A 19,745-nucleotide genomic window follows, 5' to 3' on the forward strand; every position below is an offset into this window, starting at 1 on the left:
TCATGACAGGAGAGGGCTGGAGAAAGGAGAGATGCAACTTTATGAGCCTCGTTGGGGCAGCGATTGATGAGGAACACCTGATGTTAATAGAGCCTCATCCCTGTTTCCATTCAAACGCAGAGCGCACCTCCCCTCGTGAAGCTGGCTTCTATCTCCTTGTGTTCACACACTGGCATCCTTCACAGCACCAGGTGCAGAGCGGGGAGGGTACCGGCCGAATTAGGTGCACTATGGACCATGGAGGGAAGCATGTGCGGCTGTCGGACCCCGCCCATGTCCTGGGCCATTCCTGTGGACCCCTTCCTTTACAACGCCCCCTTTCCCATGAAGACGCCAGTTTCCAAAACATTTCCAAAAACTCTCATGCTCATTTTAAAGGTCATATTCTGTGTATCAAATATTAAAAGGCTGTCCATTTAGCACATGAATTCAGTGCAATAACTCTATCAAAAATAATGTTAACTAAATGAATCATTTTCCAACCAACGGAGCAATTCATGTGTTCACCAGATCAATCCACATTGTGTCGATTTTCAGCCATGATAATCTGATTATTGGATTTTCTTTCATTGGGGCTCTTTCTCAACAAATGTTGATATATGTGTTAAACTGGGGTTAACTCGATGAAATAATCGGCATCTTGTGTAATTCATTTGATTAAAAATGAATTGACTGAAAGCATTTTAAAAACTAAAACAAAAATTATTTCAAGATCTTTTTTTATTTCATTTCAGTTCATTTTTGAGTTATAAAATGATATTACAGCTTCAGTTTTTTCCCAATGATGTTAGTTTTTATTTCCGTTAAGGGAAATGTTTTTGGATGTCATTATGATCACCCTCATGTTCTCACCCTGCCATACAGAACGGATCCCTCGCCCTCGCCGCTGCTCATGACGACTGTCAGCTGTTGTCTGCTCAGGGCCGTGTGCATGGCCGTGTCTCCATCCTCATCCTCCGCGTTCACGTCCGCACCCTCCGTCACCAGCAGCGTCACAAGAGCCACATGGCCCTGAGTCACGGCCAACTGCAGCGGTGTCTGATTGCGATTGTTCCGGATGTTGATGTCACAGCGACCCTAGACAGAAAAGAGCGAACAACCCTTACACATTCGCCACAGATCATGTTCACATGCAAATGACCTTTGCGACAAAGCTGCAGAAAATTGTCCATTGTTGCCAAATGTTTGCTGCAGGTTCATCACTACCGGTGAAGAGCTGCAAACTTCTGGCAAACATTTGCCTAGATCACGTATGTAACCTCCTTTCCCCGATGGAGGGAACGAGACTTTGCGTCGGAGAAGCAACACTAGGGGTCTCTCGAGTGGTGAAATATGCCTCTGACTTATGAAAAAAGGCCAATGAGACGTTGGCAGACAGTATTTGCATACCCCCCCCATTACATGCACATACGGGCATGTAAGCGGGAAAATACGATGAGTTCATTCAGGATTTTTCTGAGGAGCCGGAAATGGTCCGGCCACAACAGGGGCTCGGCTCAGCGACGTGGCGGCGAGGACACAACGTCTCGTTCCCTCCATTGGGTAACGAAGGTTACATATGTAACCTAGATGTCCCCCTTCTGTCGCTCTCTCGACGTTGTGTCTAGTAGGTGCGTCCTCAGGGGAATTTGCCAGGGAGGGGCTGTCGCGAGAAGCGTAAGGTCCGAGAACCAAGTCCGAGTGGGCCAGTACGGAGCCACTAAGGTGACTTGCTCCTGGTCCTCCCTGACCTTGCACAGCACCTGTGCAAGAAGGCTCACTGGGGGGAATGCTTACTTGTGCAGCCCCGTGGGCCAGCTGTGTGCCAGTGCGTCTGCCCCGAGGGGAGCCTCTGTTCGGGCGTACCAGAGTGGGCAGTGGGAGGTTTCTCGGGAGGCAAACAGGTCTACCTGGGCCTTGCCGAACCGTTCCCAAATCACCTGGACCGACTGGGGTGAAGCCTCCACTCTCCACTGGGCAAGCGTTGTTGTGACAGCGTGTCTGCTATCACATTGAGGTTGCCGGGGATGTGAGTGGCACGCAGTGACCTGAGTCGCTGCTGGCTCCAAAGGAGGAGACGACGGGCAAGTCGTGACATGTGGCGGGAGCATACTCCACCGTCGCAATTTATGTACGCTACCACTGTGGTGCTGTCTGACCTGACTAGGACATGTTTGTCCTGAACTAAGGGGAGAAACTTCCTCAGGAAGAAAACAGTCAGCAACTCTAGGCAGTTGATGTGCCAGCGCAGCGGGGCCCCTTTCCAATGGCCCGCAGCTACGTGCCCGTTGCACACGGCGCCCCAACCTGATCTGGAGTGACCAGGACATATCGGGACACCTGCTGCAAGGGTACTCCTGCCCGTAAAAAGCAGAGGTCTGTCCAGGGTTTGAATGTCTGGCGGCAGGCGGTGGTGATCATCACACGGTGCGTGCCGCGGCACCATGCTCGTCTCGGGACTCGAGTCTGAAGCCAGTGCTGAAGTGGTATTATATACATCAACCCCAGCGGCGCGACTGCCGCGGAGGATGCCATATACATCAGGCGCCTTTGAAAAAGTTTTAAAGGGACCATTGCGCCTGGCTTGAAAGAAGCGAGGCATTTCAGCACTGACTGCGCACGCTCGTTGGTGAGAGGTGCTGTCATTGAGACTGAGTCTAACTCCATGCCGAGAAAAGAGATGCTCTGAACCGGGGTGAGCTTGCTCTTTTCCCAGTTGACCTGAAGCCCCAAACGGCTGAGGTGCCTGAGCACCTGGTCTCTGTGCAACCTAGTGCACATGCCCACGGAACCAATCAAGCCCGGGGAAGCATAGGGGACCTCCGTGCATCAGGCTCAGACTGGGCGAGCAGACCCGAAGGTGGCAGCCCAGGCGAGTCATCTGCATCAGACACCGCTGTAATGCTCTCCGATGCAGCGGTGATGTCGTCATCCAATGTCCAGGAGCTCAAGGGACCGGACGGCCGGCCGTTAAGTGGACCGCACTCATCCCGAGCTCCGGGAAGCAAGCAAGCGTGCCGGGGAGGCAGGAGGTTTCACCCAGCGAAACGGAACCTGTCATTATCCCCAAATCGTCTTCATCACCCGTGGCGCCTGTCCCAATCCCGTAGGAAGGAGGCGAGGTGCGGGGGGTGGCTGAAGTGGCTTTCTCTCATTACAAAAGAAAGCATAGATAGCGACGCTGCCACGGCTATGTTCTCACACTGAGAACATGACCCATTGGAGAGAATGCTCATCCCGAGCTCGGACGGAAACAAGCAAGCGTGCCGGGGAGGCGGGGGGTTTTTGAGGGGATTTTACCCGGCGAAACGGAGCCCGTCATTATCCCCAGATCGTCTTCATCGCCTGCGGCGCCTGCCCCAATCCCTTAGGAAGGAGGTGGGGGGAGGCTGAAGTGGCTTTTCTCTCATTACAAAATTAAGTCGCGACCGCAATGCTGCTATGGCTATGTTCTCACACTGAGAACATAACCATTCATAAAACGCTGCCTGGGTGTGATCGCAGCCCAGGTACACGAGGCAGCTTTTATGACCATCAGAGGTGGGGAGAAATCAACCGCATCCAGAAACTACACAGGGGCGGAAAAACGTCTTTAAAAAGACGCAACCTGAAAAGGACGTTCAACGCCGCTGTGTATTGCTCTTTTAGAGGAAATTATTCTTTTAAATAAAATCACTCTTTTAAAATAACTCTTTCGAGTTGTCTGCGCTGTCGAAGCGCCCAGGGGCAAAAATGCACAGCTGTGCAAGAAGGAGAAAGCCGCTGTTATGCGCAGTCAATCCAACAGCATGCAGAGCGTCAGAGGAAAAGGCAGGAACTGGTGTGTGTGTGACTCGCAGCAGACTGCATGCACTACCATCGGCTCCCAAGAAATGTTCTGAATGAACTCCTCGTATTGCCCGCTTAAATGCCTGTATGTCCGGGGTGGGGTATGCAAATACTGTCTGCCAACTTCTCATTGGCCTTTTTTCACAAGTCAGAGGCATATTTCGGCGCTCAAGAGAGACCCACTAGTGTCGCTTCTCCGTCACAACGTCGAGAGAGCGACAGAAAGGGAATCAAAAGTGTGATTTCACATGAGAAAATAACGAGCGGCAAATTTGTGTCTAGTTTCGATTTCTTTGAATGAATGAAAATGTATTGAACAACAACAACAATCAACACAAAGTGTTCAAAAGGATAAAAACACAAAAAAAAACCAAAGGCTTGTTTCCATTGTGGTCCTTACTTTGGAAGTGACTTTGGAAGTGAACAGCATGTTACAAATACACCAGCAATCAAATGTTTGGACATGATCTTAAGATCTCATTAAAAAAAATATATATATTTTTTAAAGCAGATAAAAGCAGAAGAAAATAAATGTAGGGCAGAGACGGATTTAGGCATGGGCCACATGGGCAGCTGCCCGGTGGAAGCATCTTGCTGGGGGCGGCATGAAACCTGACTAAATTGTAACTCCAAAAAGCATATAAAGGCAGCATAAAATTATCCATATGACTCCAGTTGTTTAATCCATGTCTTCAGAAGAAACAAAAACTCCATCTATGACCTGCCTCGATCAGTAATTGTCTGAATATGAAAATGAAGGTCACATAAAGACTTAAATGTTAATCTTCACCCACATCTATTGTAGGAGCCATATTCATTAGTGTTTCTATCATTTATATTTGTTATTAAAACTTTCCATTTAGTTATTATACGTTTTCTTAGCGTGGGCTGCTCCTGCAGGCAATGGGAGAAATTCATTATAAAGGCTGTAATTCCAGTCCAGCGCAACAGTCATTGACCGCAAGATGAGAGTGGATGAGCAAGTGGAAGTCAAGTCAAGTCAAGTTTATTTGTATAGCGCCTTTCACAACACACATCGTTTCAAAGCAGCTTTACAGAATATCAGCATAAACAGACGATAAGACTGTAATATCTATAAAGTCGATGAATCATCATTGTGTAATTAGATAAAATACGATTGTTAATAGTGTTTAAGAGTAATTAAATGATAATTGTATTAATAACCCCAGGCTTGATTGAAAATAAACTGCACAAATCATTTTAATTAGGTCTGCTTCTCCGCTAAACTCTTGTCAAATCAAATCTGTACTAATGCATCATATCTAACTAACCTGAAACAATGGAGAAATGAACTCATCCCTCTAATATTTGCCTAGCATATACTGTATGTTTTTGCTGTTATTACTATGATCGAGGAAATGAACTGGGCTGCCCCGTCACTCAATGATCCAGTTTCAGATGAAAGTGTGTATATGTGTGTATTCAAGGTCAGATGACTCTCCCACCGGCCATGTGTTTGACAGCACTGATGTAGAGCGCAGCACGGACAGTACATGAGGCTGTTTGGCAGCTGCTATTAATGGTGGATAGCAATCTATGTTGCTCTGGGACACCAAGCTTCAGCAAGCCCCAAAACCTGACTGTTACTCTGGAAACAAGCCCAAAAAACAGCAACCCATGACTTCCTATATTTATAAGTGACTTCATGAAAAAAAAGCCTGAAGACGCTTATAATAAGTGGACATGGCAACACTGACTGCATTTGACATCTGAACCGGTGAAGGGAAGTCTGGTGGCTGCTCCCGGGTCATAGTGCCTCCCGTCTGCCAGTGCCACTAATACAAGTATTTTTTTCTCTCAACAACGCAACTTTATTTCCAGAAAATACAGTAAACATCTGGGATGACCTGAGGATGAGTAAACAATGAGAGATTTTCATTTTTGGGTGAACTATCCAATTAAGAACAGACTTTTCATCGCATCAGTTCCTGATATCCAATGCCAAGAGATACCTGATCATTAGTCGAAAGGTTGGGTGTAACTTCATATAGATGGAGGTTTAGTGATTCTCTCACATCAATGTCATGCTAACACTTGTAATATATAAGTGGTATGCTTTCAAAATAGTGAGACAATAGAATATTTTAAAGGTTTATTCACGGTGCTGCACACTAGCCCCATAGACTTCCATAGTAATGTAAATGTGATTTATGTTTGTGTTTACAAACTGAGACACAAGTTGAAATCATTTTCTGTAGTAATCGGCAGCATGTCTCAGATACTGTGTGTAAAGTTGCATTTTATCCCCGGAGATATTTTAAAGCATCAGGAGGGTGTAGCGTGATCTTTCAAACCTCTTTAAGGAGTATCTCAGCTACATCAAGGTGGTTGTTCAAAGTGGCCAGATGCAGCGCAGAGAAACCGTCTTCTTTCTTAACATCAGCCAGCTGTCGTGCTCGTGCCAAGATCATCTCTGTGGCTCTGGAGGGAACACACACACACACACAGAGAGAGAGAGAGAGAGAGAGAGAGAGAGAGAGAGAGATATGGGTTAGGATTAGCCTCAAATGATGTCCAGAATATAAGTGGTATTATTCCTAGATTTAATATTTACCACAAAGAAGGTTAGATATTAACATTTTACAATGATTTCTGTTTTCTTCAAGAAATGTTTTCACTGAATTGAATTAGACACCATAAATACATTACATTAGGGCTGCAATTAACGATTATTCTGATAATAGATTAATCAATTATTAGAACGGTTAAAAAAGCATTCAAATATATCATTTTTTTTTTTGGCAATGTTCTTTTTCACTTGGTTACACTTCTGCGAGTGCAGTAAATACAAAATATACTTACTATTCTCTAAAAGCAAGTCTAAATATCTGATTTGCTGCTTCTCAGGTCAATGTATCTTGTTTTAAAGGATTTTTAGATATTTTAAAATATTTGTATTTTTAATATTATTTTAAACATTCTCAGGTAACAATTTTTTCTTCTGCAGTATAGCTGCTAAAGTAAATGTACATTATTTTAAAGGAGTTTTACATATTTAAATAAAATATGAAAATTATTTTGTTGCATTGTATAATGGGGTGAAGACTTCACATCTCTCACCTTTCTGTTCACTTCAATCCATCTTTAACTCATAAAAAACTCTCTCTTATTAATAAAGCTGCGTATTGCCAATGTTCTACATGATAATAAACACAGTGACATATATATATATATATATTGTGATTTAATAAGTCGAGAGTCATCATATTATAATCTAGCTGCATTAATCGTGTGCGCTCGAGGGATGAGCGTCCCGTGACAGAGTGTGCATCAGCCGATGCAGTTTCAATCTCTACCCCTTAGATTGGGACATTCAAACAAATCACACAAGAGGCGCTGACCACACAGAGAAATTACTGTTTCAGAGTCTGTAGTTACTTACATAATCTGCTTCCCGTATTATTAGTATTTGAACATGAATAAAGCTATAATGCATTAAATAAGACTGCATTAAATATAACTGCATTAAAGATGTAATGTATTAAATATATTAAATATAACTCTATTAAAGATGTAACGCATTAAATATAACTGCATTAAAGATGTAACACATTAAATATAACTGCATTAAAGATGTAATGATGTAACGAATTAAAGTTGTAATGCATTAAATATAACTGCATTAAAGATGTAATGTATTAAATATATTAAATATAACTCTATTAAAGATGTAACGCATTAAATATAACTGCATTAAAGATGTAACGCATTAAATATAACTGTATTAAAGATGTAATGATGTAACACATTAAAGTTGTAATGCATTATATATGACTGCATTAAAGATGTAATGCATTAAATATAACTGCATTTAAGATGTAACGAAATTAAATATAACCGCATTAAAGATGTAATGCATTAAATATAACTGCATTAAAGTTGTAACGCATTAAATATAACCGCATTAAAGATGTAATGCATTAAATATAACCGCATTAAAGATGTAATGCATTAAATATAACCGCTTTTAAGATGTAATGTATTAAATATAACTGCATTAAAGATGTAATGCATTAAATATAACTGCATTAAAGATGTAATGTAATAAATATATTAAATATAACTCTATTAAAGATGTAACGCATTAAATATAACTGCACTAAAGATGTAATAATGTAACGCATTAAAGTTGTAATGCATTATATATGACTGCATTAAAGATGTAATGCATTAAATATAACTGTATTTAAGATGTAACGCATTAAATATAACCGCATTAAAGATGTAATGCATTAAATATAACTGCATTAAAGTTGTAACGCATTAAATATAACCGCATTAAAGATGTAATGCATTAAATATAACCGCATTAAAGATGTAATGCATTAAATATAACCGCTTTTAAGATGTAATGTATTAAATATAACTGCATTAAAGATGTAATGCATTAAATATAACTGCATTAAAGATGTAATGTAATAAATATATTAAATATAACTCTATTAAAGATGTAACGCATTAAATATAACTGCATTAAAGATGTAACACATTAAATATAACTGCATTAAAGATGTAATGATGTAACGCATTAAAGATGTAATGCATTAAAGATGTAATGCATTAAATATAACTGCATTTAAGATGTAATGCATTAAAGTTGTAATGCATTAAATATAACTGCATTTAAGATGTAACAAATTAAATATAACGGCATTTAAGATGTAACGCATTAAATATAACTGCATTAAAGATGTAACTAATTAAATATAACTGCATTTAAGATGAAATGCTTTAAAGTTGTAATGCATTAAATATAACTGCATTAAAGATGTAACGCATTAAATATAACTGCATTAAAGATGTAACGCATTAAAGATGTAACTAATTAAATATAACTGCATTAAAGATGTAAAGCATTAAATATAACTGCATTAAAGATGTAATGCATTAAATATAACTGCATTAAAGTTGTAATGCATTAAATATAATTGCATTTAAGATGTAACGTATTAAATATATTAAATATAACTATTAATGATGTAACGCATTAAATATAACTGCATTAAAGATGTAACGCATTAAAGATGTAACTAATTAAATATAACTGCATTAAAGATGTAAAGCATTAAATATAACTGCATTAAAGATGTAATGCATTAAAAATAACTGCATTAAAGTTGTAATGCATTAAATATAATTGCATTTAAGATGTAACGTATTAAATATATTAAATATAACTATTAATGATGTAACGCATTAAATATAACTGCATTAAAGATGTAACGTATTAAATATATTAAATATAACTCTATTAAAGATGTAACACATTAAATATAACCGCATTAAAGATGTAACGCATTAAATATAACCGCATTAAAGATGTAATGCATTAAATATAACCGCTTTTAAGATGTAATGTATTAAATATAACTGCATTAAAGATGTAATGCGTTAAATATAACTGCATTAAAGATGTAATGTAATAAATATATTAAATATAACTCTATTAAAGATGTAACGCATTAAATATAACTGCACTAAAGATGTAATAATGTAACGCATTAAAGTTGTAATGCATTAAATATAACTGCATTAAAGATGTAACACATTAAATATAACTGCATTAAAGATGTAATGATGTAACGCATTAAAATTGTAATGCATGAAATATAACTGCATTAAAGATGTAATGCATTAAATATAACTGCATTTAAGATGTAATGCATTAAAGATGTAATGCATTAAATATAACTGCATTTAAGATGTAATGCATTAAAGTTGTAATGCATTAAATAAAACTGCATTTAAGATGTAACAAATTAAATATAACGGCATTTAAGATGTAACGCATTAAATATAACTGCATTAAAGATGTAACTAATTAAATATAACTGCATTTAAGATGAAATGCTTTAAAGTTGTAATGCATTAAATATAACTGCATTAAAGATGTAACGCATTAAATATAACTGCATTAAAGATGTAACGCATTAAAGATGTAACTAATTAAATATAACTGCATTAAAGATGTAAAGCAATAAATATAACTGCATTAAAGATGTAATGCATTAAATATAACTGCATTAAAGTTGTAATGCATCAAATATAATTGCATTTAAGATGTAACGTATTAAATATATTAAATATAACTATTAATGATGTAACGCATTAAATATAACTGCATTAAAGATGTAACGTATTAAATATATTAAATATAACTCTATTAAAGATGTAACGCATTAAATATATCTGCATTAAAGATGTAACACATTAAATATAACTGCATTAAAGATGTAACTTATTAAATATATTAAATATAACTCTATTAAAGATGTAACGCATTAAATATAACTGCATTAAAGATGTAATGCATTAAATATAACTGCATTAAAGATTTAATGATGTAACGAATTAAAGTTGTAATGCATTAAATATAACTGCATTAAAGATGTAACGCATTAAAGATGTAACACATTAAATATAATTGCATTGAAGATGTAATGCATTAAATATAACTGCATTAAAGATGTAATGATATAACGCATTAAAATTGTAATGCATTAAATATAACAGCGATAAAGATGTAACGCATTAAAGATGTAACACATTAAATATAACTGCATTAAACATGTAATGATTCAACGCATTCAAGTTGTAATGCATTAAATATAACTGCATTAAAGATAAAATGCATTAAATATAACAGCAATAAAGATGTAATGCATTAAATATAACTGCATTTAAGATGTAATGAATTAAATATAACTGCATTAAAGTTGTAATGCATTAAATATAACTGCATTAAAGATGTAACGCATTAAACATAACTGCATTAAAGATGTAACGCATTAAATATAACTGCATAAAAGATGTAATGCATTAAATATAACCACATTAAAGATGTAACGCATTAAACATAACTGCATTAAAGATGTAATGCATTAAATATAACTGCATTTAAGATGTAATGATGTAACGCAATAAAGTTGTAATGCATTAAATATAACCGTATTAAAGATGTAACGCATTAAATATAACAGCATAAAAGATGTAACGCATTAAATATAACCACATTAAAGATGTAACGCATTAAACATAACTGCATTAAAGATGTAATGCATTAAATATAACTGCATTTAAGATGTAATGATGTAACGCAATAAAGTTGTAATGCATTAAATATAACCGTATTAAAGATGTAACGCATTAAACATAACCGCATTAAAGTTGTAATGCATTAAATATAACTGCATTAAAGATGTAACACATTAAATATGACTGCATTAAAGATGTAATGCATTAAATATAACCGCATTAAAGATGCAATGCATTAAATATAACTGCATTTAAGATGTAACTTATTCAATATAACTACATTAAAGATGTAACACATTAAATATAACTGCATTAAAGATGTAACATATTAAATATATTAAATATAACTATTAAAGATGTAGCACATTATATATGACTGCATTAAAGATGTAATGCATTAAATATAACTGCATTAAAGATGTAATGTATTAAATATATTAAATATAACTCTATTAAAGATGTAACGCATTAAATATAACTGCATTAAAGATGTAATGATGTAACACATTAAAGTTGTAATGCATTAAATATAACTGCATTAAAGATGTAACGCATTAAATATAACAGCATTAAAGATGTAATGATGTAACGCATTATAATTGTAATGCATTAAATATAACTGCATTAAAGATGTAACGCATTAAAGATGTAACTAATTAAATATAACTGCATTAAAGATGTAAAGCATTAAATATAACTGCATTAAAGATGAAATGCATTAAATATTTACATTTACATTTATGCATTTGGCAGACGCTTTTATCCAAAGCGACTTACAGTGCACTTATTACAGGGACAATCCCCCTGGAGCAACCTGGAGTTAAGTGCCTTGCTCAAGGACACAATGGTGGTGGCCATGGGGTTAGAACCTGTGACCTTCTGATTAACAGCCCTGTGCTTTAGCCACTACGCCACCACCACTCCATTAAAGTATAAAGTAAAAAAATATAACTGCATTTAAGATGTAAAGCATTAAATATAACTGCATTTAAGATGTAATGCATTAAAGTTGTAATCCATTAAATATAACTGCTTTTAAGATGTAATGCATGAAATATAAATGCATTAAAGTTGTAATGCATTAAATATAACTGCATTTAAGATGTAATGCATTAAAGTTGTAATGCATTAAATATAACTGCATTTAAGATGTAACATATTAAATATATTAAATATAACTCTATTAAAGATGTAACACATTAAATATAACTGCATTAAAGATGTAATGCATTAAATATAACTGCATTAAAGATGTAATGCATTAAAGTTGTAATGCATTAAATATAACTGCATTTAAGATGTAACGTATTAAATATATTAAATATAACTATTAATGATGTAATGCATTAAATATAACTGCATTAAAGATGTAACATATTAAATATATTAAATATAACTCTATTAAAGATGTAACGCATTAAATATAACTGCATTAAAGATGTAATGCATTAAATATAACTGCATTAAAGATGTAATGATGTAACGCATTAAAGTTGTAATGCCTTAAATATAACTGCATTAAAGATGTAACGCAGTAAAGATGTAACACGGGAGAGTTGTGACATGTGGCGGGAGCGTACGCCACCACCATGGTGCTGTCCGATCTCATGAGGACATGTTTGTCCCGAACTAACGGGAGGAACTTCCTGAGAGCAAGAAGGACGGTCAACAACTCCAGGCAATTGATATGCCAACGCAGCGGGGCCCCTTTCCAACGGCCCGCTGCTGCGTGCCCGCTGCACACAGCACCCCACCCGGACCGGGAGGCGTCGGTTTTGACCAGAACGCGTCGGGACACCTGCTGCAGGGGCACTCCTGCCCGTAGAAAGCAGAGGTCTGTCCAGGGTCGGAGTGTTTTGAGGCAGGCGGGGGTGATCCTTACCCGATGCGTGCCGTGGTGCCATGCTTGTCTCGGGACTCGAGTCTGAAGCCAGTGCTGGAGTGGTCTCATATGCATCAACCCCAATGGCGCGACCACCGCGGAGGACGCTATATGCCCCAGGAGCCTCTGGAAAAGTTTTAAAGGGACCACTGTGCCTGGCTTGAAGGAAGCGAGGCAGTCCAGCACCGACTGAGCACGCTCGCTCGTGAGGCGTGCTGTCATTGAGACTGAGTCTAATTCCAACCCGAGAAAAGAGATGCTCTGAACCGGAGTGAGCTTGCTCTTTTCCCAGTTGACCTGAAGCCCCAAGTGGCTGAAGTGCCGGAGCACCTGGTCTCTGTGTGTGCATAGTAACTCTCGAGAGTGTGCTAGGATGAGCCAGTCGTCGAGGTAGTTGAGAATGCGGATGCCGGCTACTCGTAGCGGGGCAAGGGCCGCCTCTGCAACTTTCGTGAAGATGCGAGGGGACAGAGACAGGCCGAAGGGGAGGACTTTGTACTGAAATGCCTGGCCGTCGAACGCGAACCGTAAGAAGGGTCGGTGTCGTGGCAGAATTGAGACGTGGAAGTACGCGTCCTTCAGGTCTACCGCTGCGAACCAATCTAGATGCTGAACGCCAGCCAGAATATTTCTCTGCGTGAGCATTTTGAACGGGAGTTTTAACAAGGCCCGATTGAAAACTCGCAAGTCCAGGATTGGTCGTAAGCCACCGCCTTTCTTGGTTACAATGAAGTAAGGGCTGTAGAAACCCTTCCTCATTTCGGTTGGAGGGACGGGCTCTACCGCGCCCTTGGCTAAGAGGGTTGCGATTTCCATGCGCAGGGAACTGGCATGCTCGCCGTGTACTGCGGAAAAGCGGACGCCCCTGAAGGGGGGCGGGAGCCGGGCAAACTGAATTGCGTAACCGAGTCGAATGGTCCGGTGCAGCCAGCGTGATGTGTTGGGAAGCGAAAGCCACGCTTCCCAGCTCTGCGCTAGGGGCACCAAAGGGACGAGTATTTTGGACGTACCCGGCGGGGCCTCGCAGCGGGGCGGAACAGGTAATGCAGCGTCGGGCGGCTTCGTTGCGGCCTGAGGCTGAGGTGCTGAGAATAGACTCAAAGCACTTACCTTGCTTGGGTTCTTGACTGAGGAGGAGGTCTGATGTTGGCGTCCTCTGGACTCGTCTGAACCGGCCGGCCGGGGGACAGTCGTGGGCAGGCGGAAGGCGGGATCGCTGCGTCTGGTGTACCGGGACTGTTATGATCTGAAAGCACATTGCCGTGAAAACGGCATTTGCAGGCCAGGTGACCCAGAGGCAAAGGAAATAGCTCTTTTATTGAGAATGTGGGTACCACAGCCCCAGTCAGGGGGTGTGGCAAATGAAAAAACAAAGGATTCTCCTCCCAGCCCTCCACCGGGAGACGGAGCGGTCTTACCACCTCCGGAGCTAACGTCTTCGGCTCTGGGTCGGCTGTCTCAGGAACGCTTGGGAGCCTTCCGGGTCCTGGAGGGGGTTCGTGAGACAGGGGGCGTGCGCCGCCTGCGGAGTGCTCGATGCTGGGGTTGAGAGCTGGGCCCGGGTTGAGGCAGAGCAGGAGCTGGTTTCCTCGCAGGGGGATGCCCTCGGCGGGCAGACGGGGCAGGGCCCGTAGCGGCAGGTCTGCGGCGGGGCATGATGTGTGAAATGGCCTCCGTCTGCTTCTTCACCGCGGAGAACTGTTGGGCGAAGTCCTCGACGGTGTCAACGAAAAGGCCAATCTGGGAGACAGGTGCGTCCAGGAAGCGGTTCTTGTCAGCCTCACGCATCTCGACCAGGTTGAGCCAAAGATGGCGTTCCTGGACCACTAGGGTGGCCATCGTCTGTCCGAGTGCCTGCGCTGTGGCCTTCGTCGCTCTCAGGGCGAGGTCGGTCGCTGAGCTCAGTTCCTGCAGCACATCAGGATCAGGTCCACCCCCGTGCATGTTTCTGAGAGCTTTGGCCTGGTGGACCTGCAGGAGGGCCATCGCATGCAGGGCGGAGGCAGCGCGTCCAGCCGTAGTGTAGGCCTTTGCGTTGAGCGAGGATGTTGTCCTACAGGGCTTGGATGGGAGTACAGGGCGACCCCGCCAGGAGGTAGGGCTACCGGGGCAAAGATGGTGCGCAACTGCCCTATCGACCTGGGGAATCGCGTCGTACCCGTGGCGCTCTCTGCCGTCGAGGGTGGAGAGAGTGGAGCGGGTGGCACCTAGACGAGCGGAGAGCGGAGCTCTCCACGTAGACGTCAGCTCATCATGCACCTCCGGGAAGAAAGGGACTGGGGGGATGCGAGGCCGCGAACGGCGCGCTGCCCCCAGGAACCAATCATCCAACCGAGAAGGCTGTGGGGAGGATGGAGGGTTCCAATCCAACCCCACGCTCAAGGCGGCCCGGGCAAGCATGTCGGACATCTGAGCGTCGGCCTCAGCCTGGGCCTGCTGGCCCGAGGCGGCAGTCCAGGGAGTCCTCGGCATCAGACACCGCACTCTCTGATGCAGCGGCGAGCTCATCTGCTTCGGACTCGGGAGGATAGACAGCCAGGCCGTGAGGCGAGCTGCTATCGCCGCTGAGCGTGGACGGAGACCAGCGAGCGTGTCGAGGAACGGGAGGTTCGAGGGGGTTACCCGGCGAAACTGCACCCGCTGCCGCCCCCAAATCGCCCCCAGCGCCAACCGCACTGTCCTCAATCCCGTGGGAAGAAGGAGCAATGCGGGGTGCAGCTGGGGTGGCTTGCTTTCTATTGAAAGCAAGCCGCGACCGCAACGTGGTCATGGTCATGTTCTCGCAGTGAGAACATGAACCATCCACAAACGCCGCCTCGGTGTGATCGCGGCCCAAACACACGAGACAGCGCCTGTGGCCGTCTGAAGCGGAGAGCACTCTACCGCATCCAGGAAAGACACAGGGGCGGAAAGGCATCTTGAAAAAGACGCGTCCTTAAAAGGACATTCAACGCCGCTGTGTTTGCACTTTTAGAGGAAATTACTCTTTTAGTAAAAACCCTTAATACACAGTTTGTGTGTGTATGTGTCTGCGCTGTCGAAGCGCTCAGGGGCAACAATGCACGCCGTGCAATGAGAAGGAGAAAGCCGCTGTTGTGCGCCGTCAAGATCCAACAGCATGCAGATTGTCAGAGGAAAACAGGAAAGTTTGAGTGGTGTGTAACTCGCAGCAAACTGCAGACAGACCATCGGCTAAGAAGAAATTTTCTAACTTAACTTCCGTATTTGCCCCGCTTAAATACCCGTATATCCGGGGGCGGGGTATGCAAATACTGACTGCCAACTCCCATTGGCCCTTTTCAATAGGTCAGAGGTGAATATCGGCGCTCAAGAGAGACCCCTAGTGTCGTTTTTCCGACACAACGTGGAGCGAGCAACAGAAGGGGAACTGCATTTAAGATGTAATGCATTAAATATAACTGCATTAAAGATATAACACATTAAATATAACTGCATAAAAGATGTAACGCATTAAATATAACCACATTAAAGATGTAACACAGTAAATAAAACCGCATAAAAGATGTAACGCATTAAATATAACCCCATTAAAGATGTAACGCATTAAACATAACTGCATTAAAGATGTAATGCATTAAATATAACTGCATTTAAGATGTAATGCATTAAATATAACTGCATTAATGTTGTAATGCATTAAATATAACTGCATTTAAGATGTAATGATGTAACGCAATAAAGTTGTAATGCATTAAATATAACTGCAAATAGAATACATTAAATATAACCACATTAAAGGTGTAAGGCATTAAATAAAACTGCATTAAAGATGTAACGCATTTAATATATGTGCACTTAAGATGAAACGCATGAAATATAACCGCATTTAAGATGTAACGCATTAAATATAACCGCATTAAAGATGACCACATTAAAGATGTAACGCATTAAATATAACTGCATTAAAGATGTAACGCACAGCATTAAAGATGTAATGCATTAAATATAGCCGTATTAAAGATGTAATGCATTAAACATAACCACATTAAAGTTGTAATGCATTAAATATAACTGTATTAAAGATGTAACTCATTAAATATGACTGCATTAAAGATGTAATGCATTAAATATAACCGCATTAAAGATGTAACGCATTAAATATAACAGCATTATATATGACTGCATTAAAGATGTAATGCATTAAATATAACTGCATTTAAGATGTAACGTATTCAATACAACTACATTAAAGATGTAACACATTAAATATAACTGCATTAAAGATGTAACGTATTAAATATATTAAATATAACTCTATTAAAGATGTAGCACATTATATATGACTGCATTAAAGATGTAATGCATTAAATATAACTGCATTAAAGATGTAATGATGCAACGCATTAAAGTTGTAATGCATTAAATATAACTGCATTAAAGATGTAATGTATTAAATATATTAAATATAACTCTATTAAAGATGTAACGCATTAAATATAACTGCATTAAAGATGTAATGCATTAAATATAACTGCATTAAAGATGTAATGATGTAACACATTAAAGTTGTAATGCATTAAATATAACTGCATTAAAGGTGTAACGCATTAAATATAACTGCATTAAAGATGTAATGATGTAACGCATTAAAATTGTAATGCATTAAATATAACTGCAATAAAGATGTAATGCATTAAATATGTAACTAATTAAATATAACTGCATTAAAGATGTAAAGCATTAAATATAACTGCATTAAAGGTGTAATGCATTAAAGTTGTAATCCATTAAATATAACTGCTTTTAAAATGTAATGCATGAAATATAACTGCATTAAAGTTGTAATGCATTAAATATAACTGCATTTAAGATGTAATGCATTAAAGATGTAATGCATTAAATATAACTGCATTTAAGATGTAACGTATTAAATATATTAAATATAACTCTATTAAAGATGTAACACATTAAATATAACTGCATTAAAGATGTAATGATTCAACGCATTCAAGTTGTAATGCATTAAATTTAACTGCATTAAAGATGAAACGCATTAAATATAACAGCAATACAGATGTAATGCATTAAATATAACTGCATTTAAGATGTAAAGCATTAAATATAACCGCATTAAAGATGTAACACATTAAATATAACTGCAATTAAGGTTTAATGATGTAACGCATTAAAGTTGTAATGCATTAAATATAACCGCATTAAAGGTGTAATGCATTAAATATAACTGCATAAAAGATGTAACGCATTAAATATAACCGCATTAAAGATGTAACGCATTAAATATAACCGCATTTAAGATGTAATGCATTAAATATAATTGCATTAAAGATATAACGCATCAAATATAACTGCATAAAAGATGTAACGCATTAAATATAACCGCATTAAAGATGTAACGCATTAAACATAACCGCATTAAAGATGTAATGCATTAAATATAACTGCATTTAAGATGTAATGCATTAAATATAACTGCATTAAAGATATAACGCATTAAATATAACTGCATAAAAGATGTAACGCATTAAATATAACCACATAAAAGATGTAACGCATTAAATATAACCGCATAAAAGATGTAACGCATTAAACATAACCGCATTAAAGATGTAACGCATTAAACATAACTGCATTAAAGATGTAATGCATTAAATATAACTGCATTTAAGATGTAATGCATTAAATATAACTGCATAATGTTGTAATGCATTAAATATAACTGCATTTAAGATGTAATGATGTAACGCAATAAAGTTGTAATGCATTAAATATAACTGCACATAGAATACATTAAATATAACCACATTATCGGTGTAAGGCATTAAATAAAACTGCATTAAAGATGTAACGCATTTAATATATCTGCACTTAAGATGAAACGCATGAAATATAACCGCATTAAAGATGTAACGCATTAAATATAGCTGCATTAAAGATGTAATGCATTAAATATAACCGCATTAAAGATGTAACGCATTAAATATAACCGTATTAAAGATGTAACGCATTAAACATAACCACATTAAAGTTGTAATGCATTAAATATAACTGCATTAAAGATGTAACTCATTAAATATGACTGCATTAAAGATGTAATGCATTAAATATAACCGCATTAAAGATGTAACACATTAAATATAACAGCATTATATATGACTGCATTAAAGATGAAATGCATTAAATATAACTGCATTTAAGATGTAATGTATTCAATATAACTACATTAAAGATGTAACACATTAAATATAACTGCATTAAAGATGTAATGATGTAACGCATTAAAGTTGTAATGCATTAAATATAACAGCAATAAAGATGTAACGCATTAAAAATGTAATGCGTTAAATATAACTGCATTTAAGATGTAAAGCATTAAATATAACTGCATTTAAGATGTAAAGCATTAAATATAACTGCATTAAAAATGAAATGCATTAAACATAACTGCATTAAAGATGAAATGCATTAAATATAACTGAATTTAAGATGTAAAACATTAAATATAACTGCATTAAAGATGAAATGCATTAAACATAACTGCATTAAAGATGTAATGCGTTAAATATAACTGCATTAAAGATGAAATGCATTAAACATAGCTGCATTAAAGATGAACTGCATTAAATATAACTGCATTTAAGATGTAACACATCAAATATAACCACATTAAAGTTGTAATGCATTAGAAATAACTGCATTAAAGATGTAACGCATTAAATATAACCACATTAAAGATGTAATGCATTAAATATAACCGCATTAAAGATGTAACGCATTAAATATAACCACATTAAAGATGTAATGCATTAAATATAACCGCATTAAAGATGTAACGCATTAAATATAACCGCATTAAAGATGTAACGCATTAAATATAACCGCATTAAAGATGTAATGATGTAACGCAATAAAGTTGTAATGCATTAAATATAGCTGCATTTAAGATGTAATGCATTAAAGATGTAATGCATTAAATATAACTGCATTTAAGATGTAATGCATTAAAGATGTAATGCATTAA

The 19,745-nt window shown here is 38.5% G+C and overlaps 1 protein-coding gene across 1 annotated transcript in view; it reads right to left on the reverse strand.

Moving 5' to 3' along the window:
- The window catches only part of LOC127630610 (E3 ubiquitin-protein ligase MIB2-like), a 242,287-nt gene that overhangs the window by 54,429 nt on the left and 168,113 nt on the right, over positions 1–19,745 (reverse strand). Inside the window, exons 14-15 of the mRNA XM_052108221.1 lie at positions 6,123–6,249; positions 853–1,077 (exon numbers count right to left, since the gene is read on the reverse strand). Coding sequence (XP_051964181.1) covers positions 853–1,077; positions 6,123–6,249 — 352 coding nt within the window. The remainder of the gene's footprint in view (positions 1–852; positions 1,078–6,122; positions 6,250–19,745) is intronic.

Source organism: Xyrauchen texanus, chromosome 37, assembly GCF_025860055.1.
Source record: "Xyrauchen texanus isolate HMW12.3.18 chromosome 37, RBS_HiC_50CHRs, whole genome shotgun sequence".
In the NCBI taxonomy this organism is placed as follows: Eukaryota; Metazoa; Chordata; class Actinopteri; order Cypriniformes; family Catostomidae; genus Xyrauchen; species Xyrauchen texanus.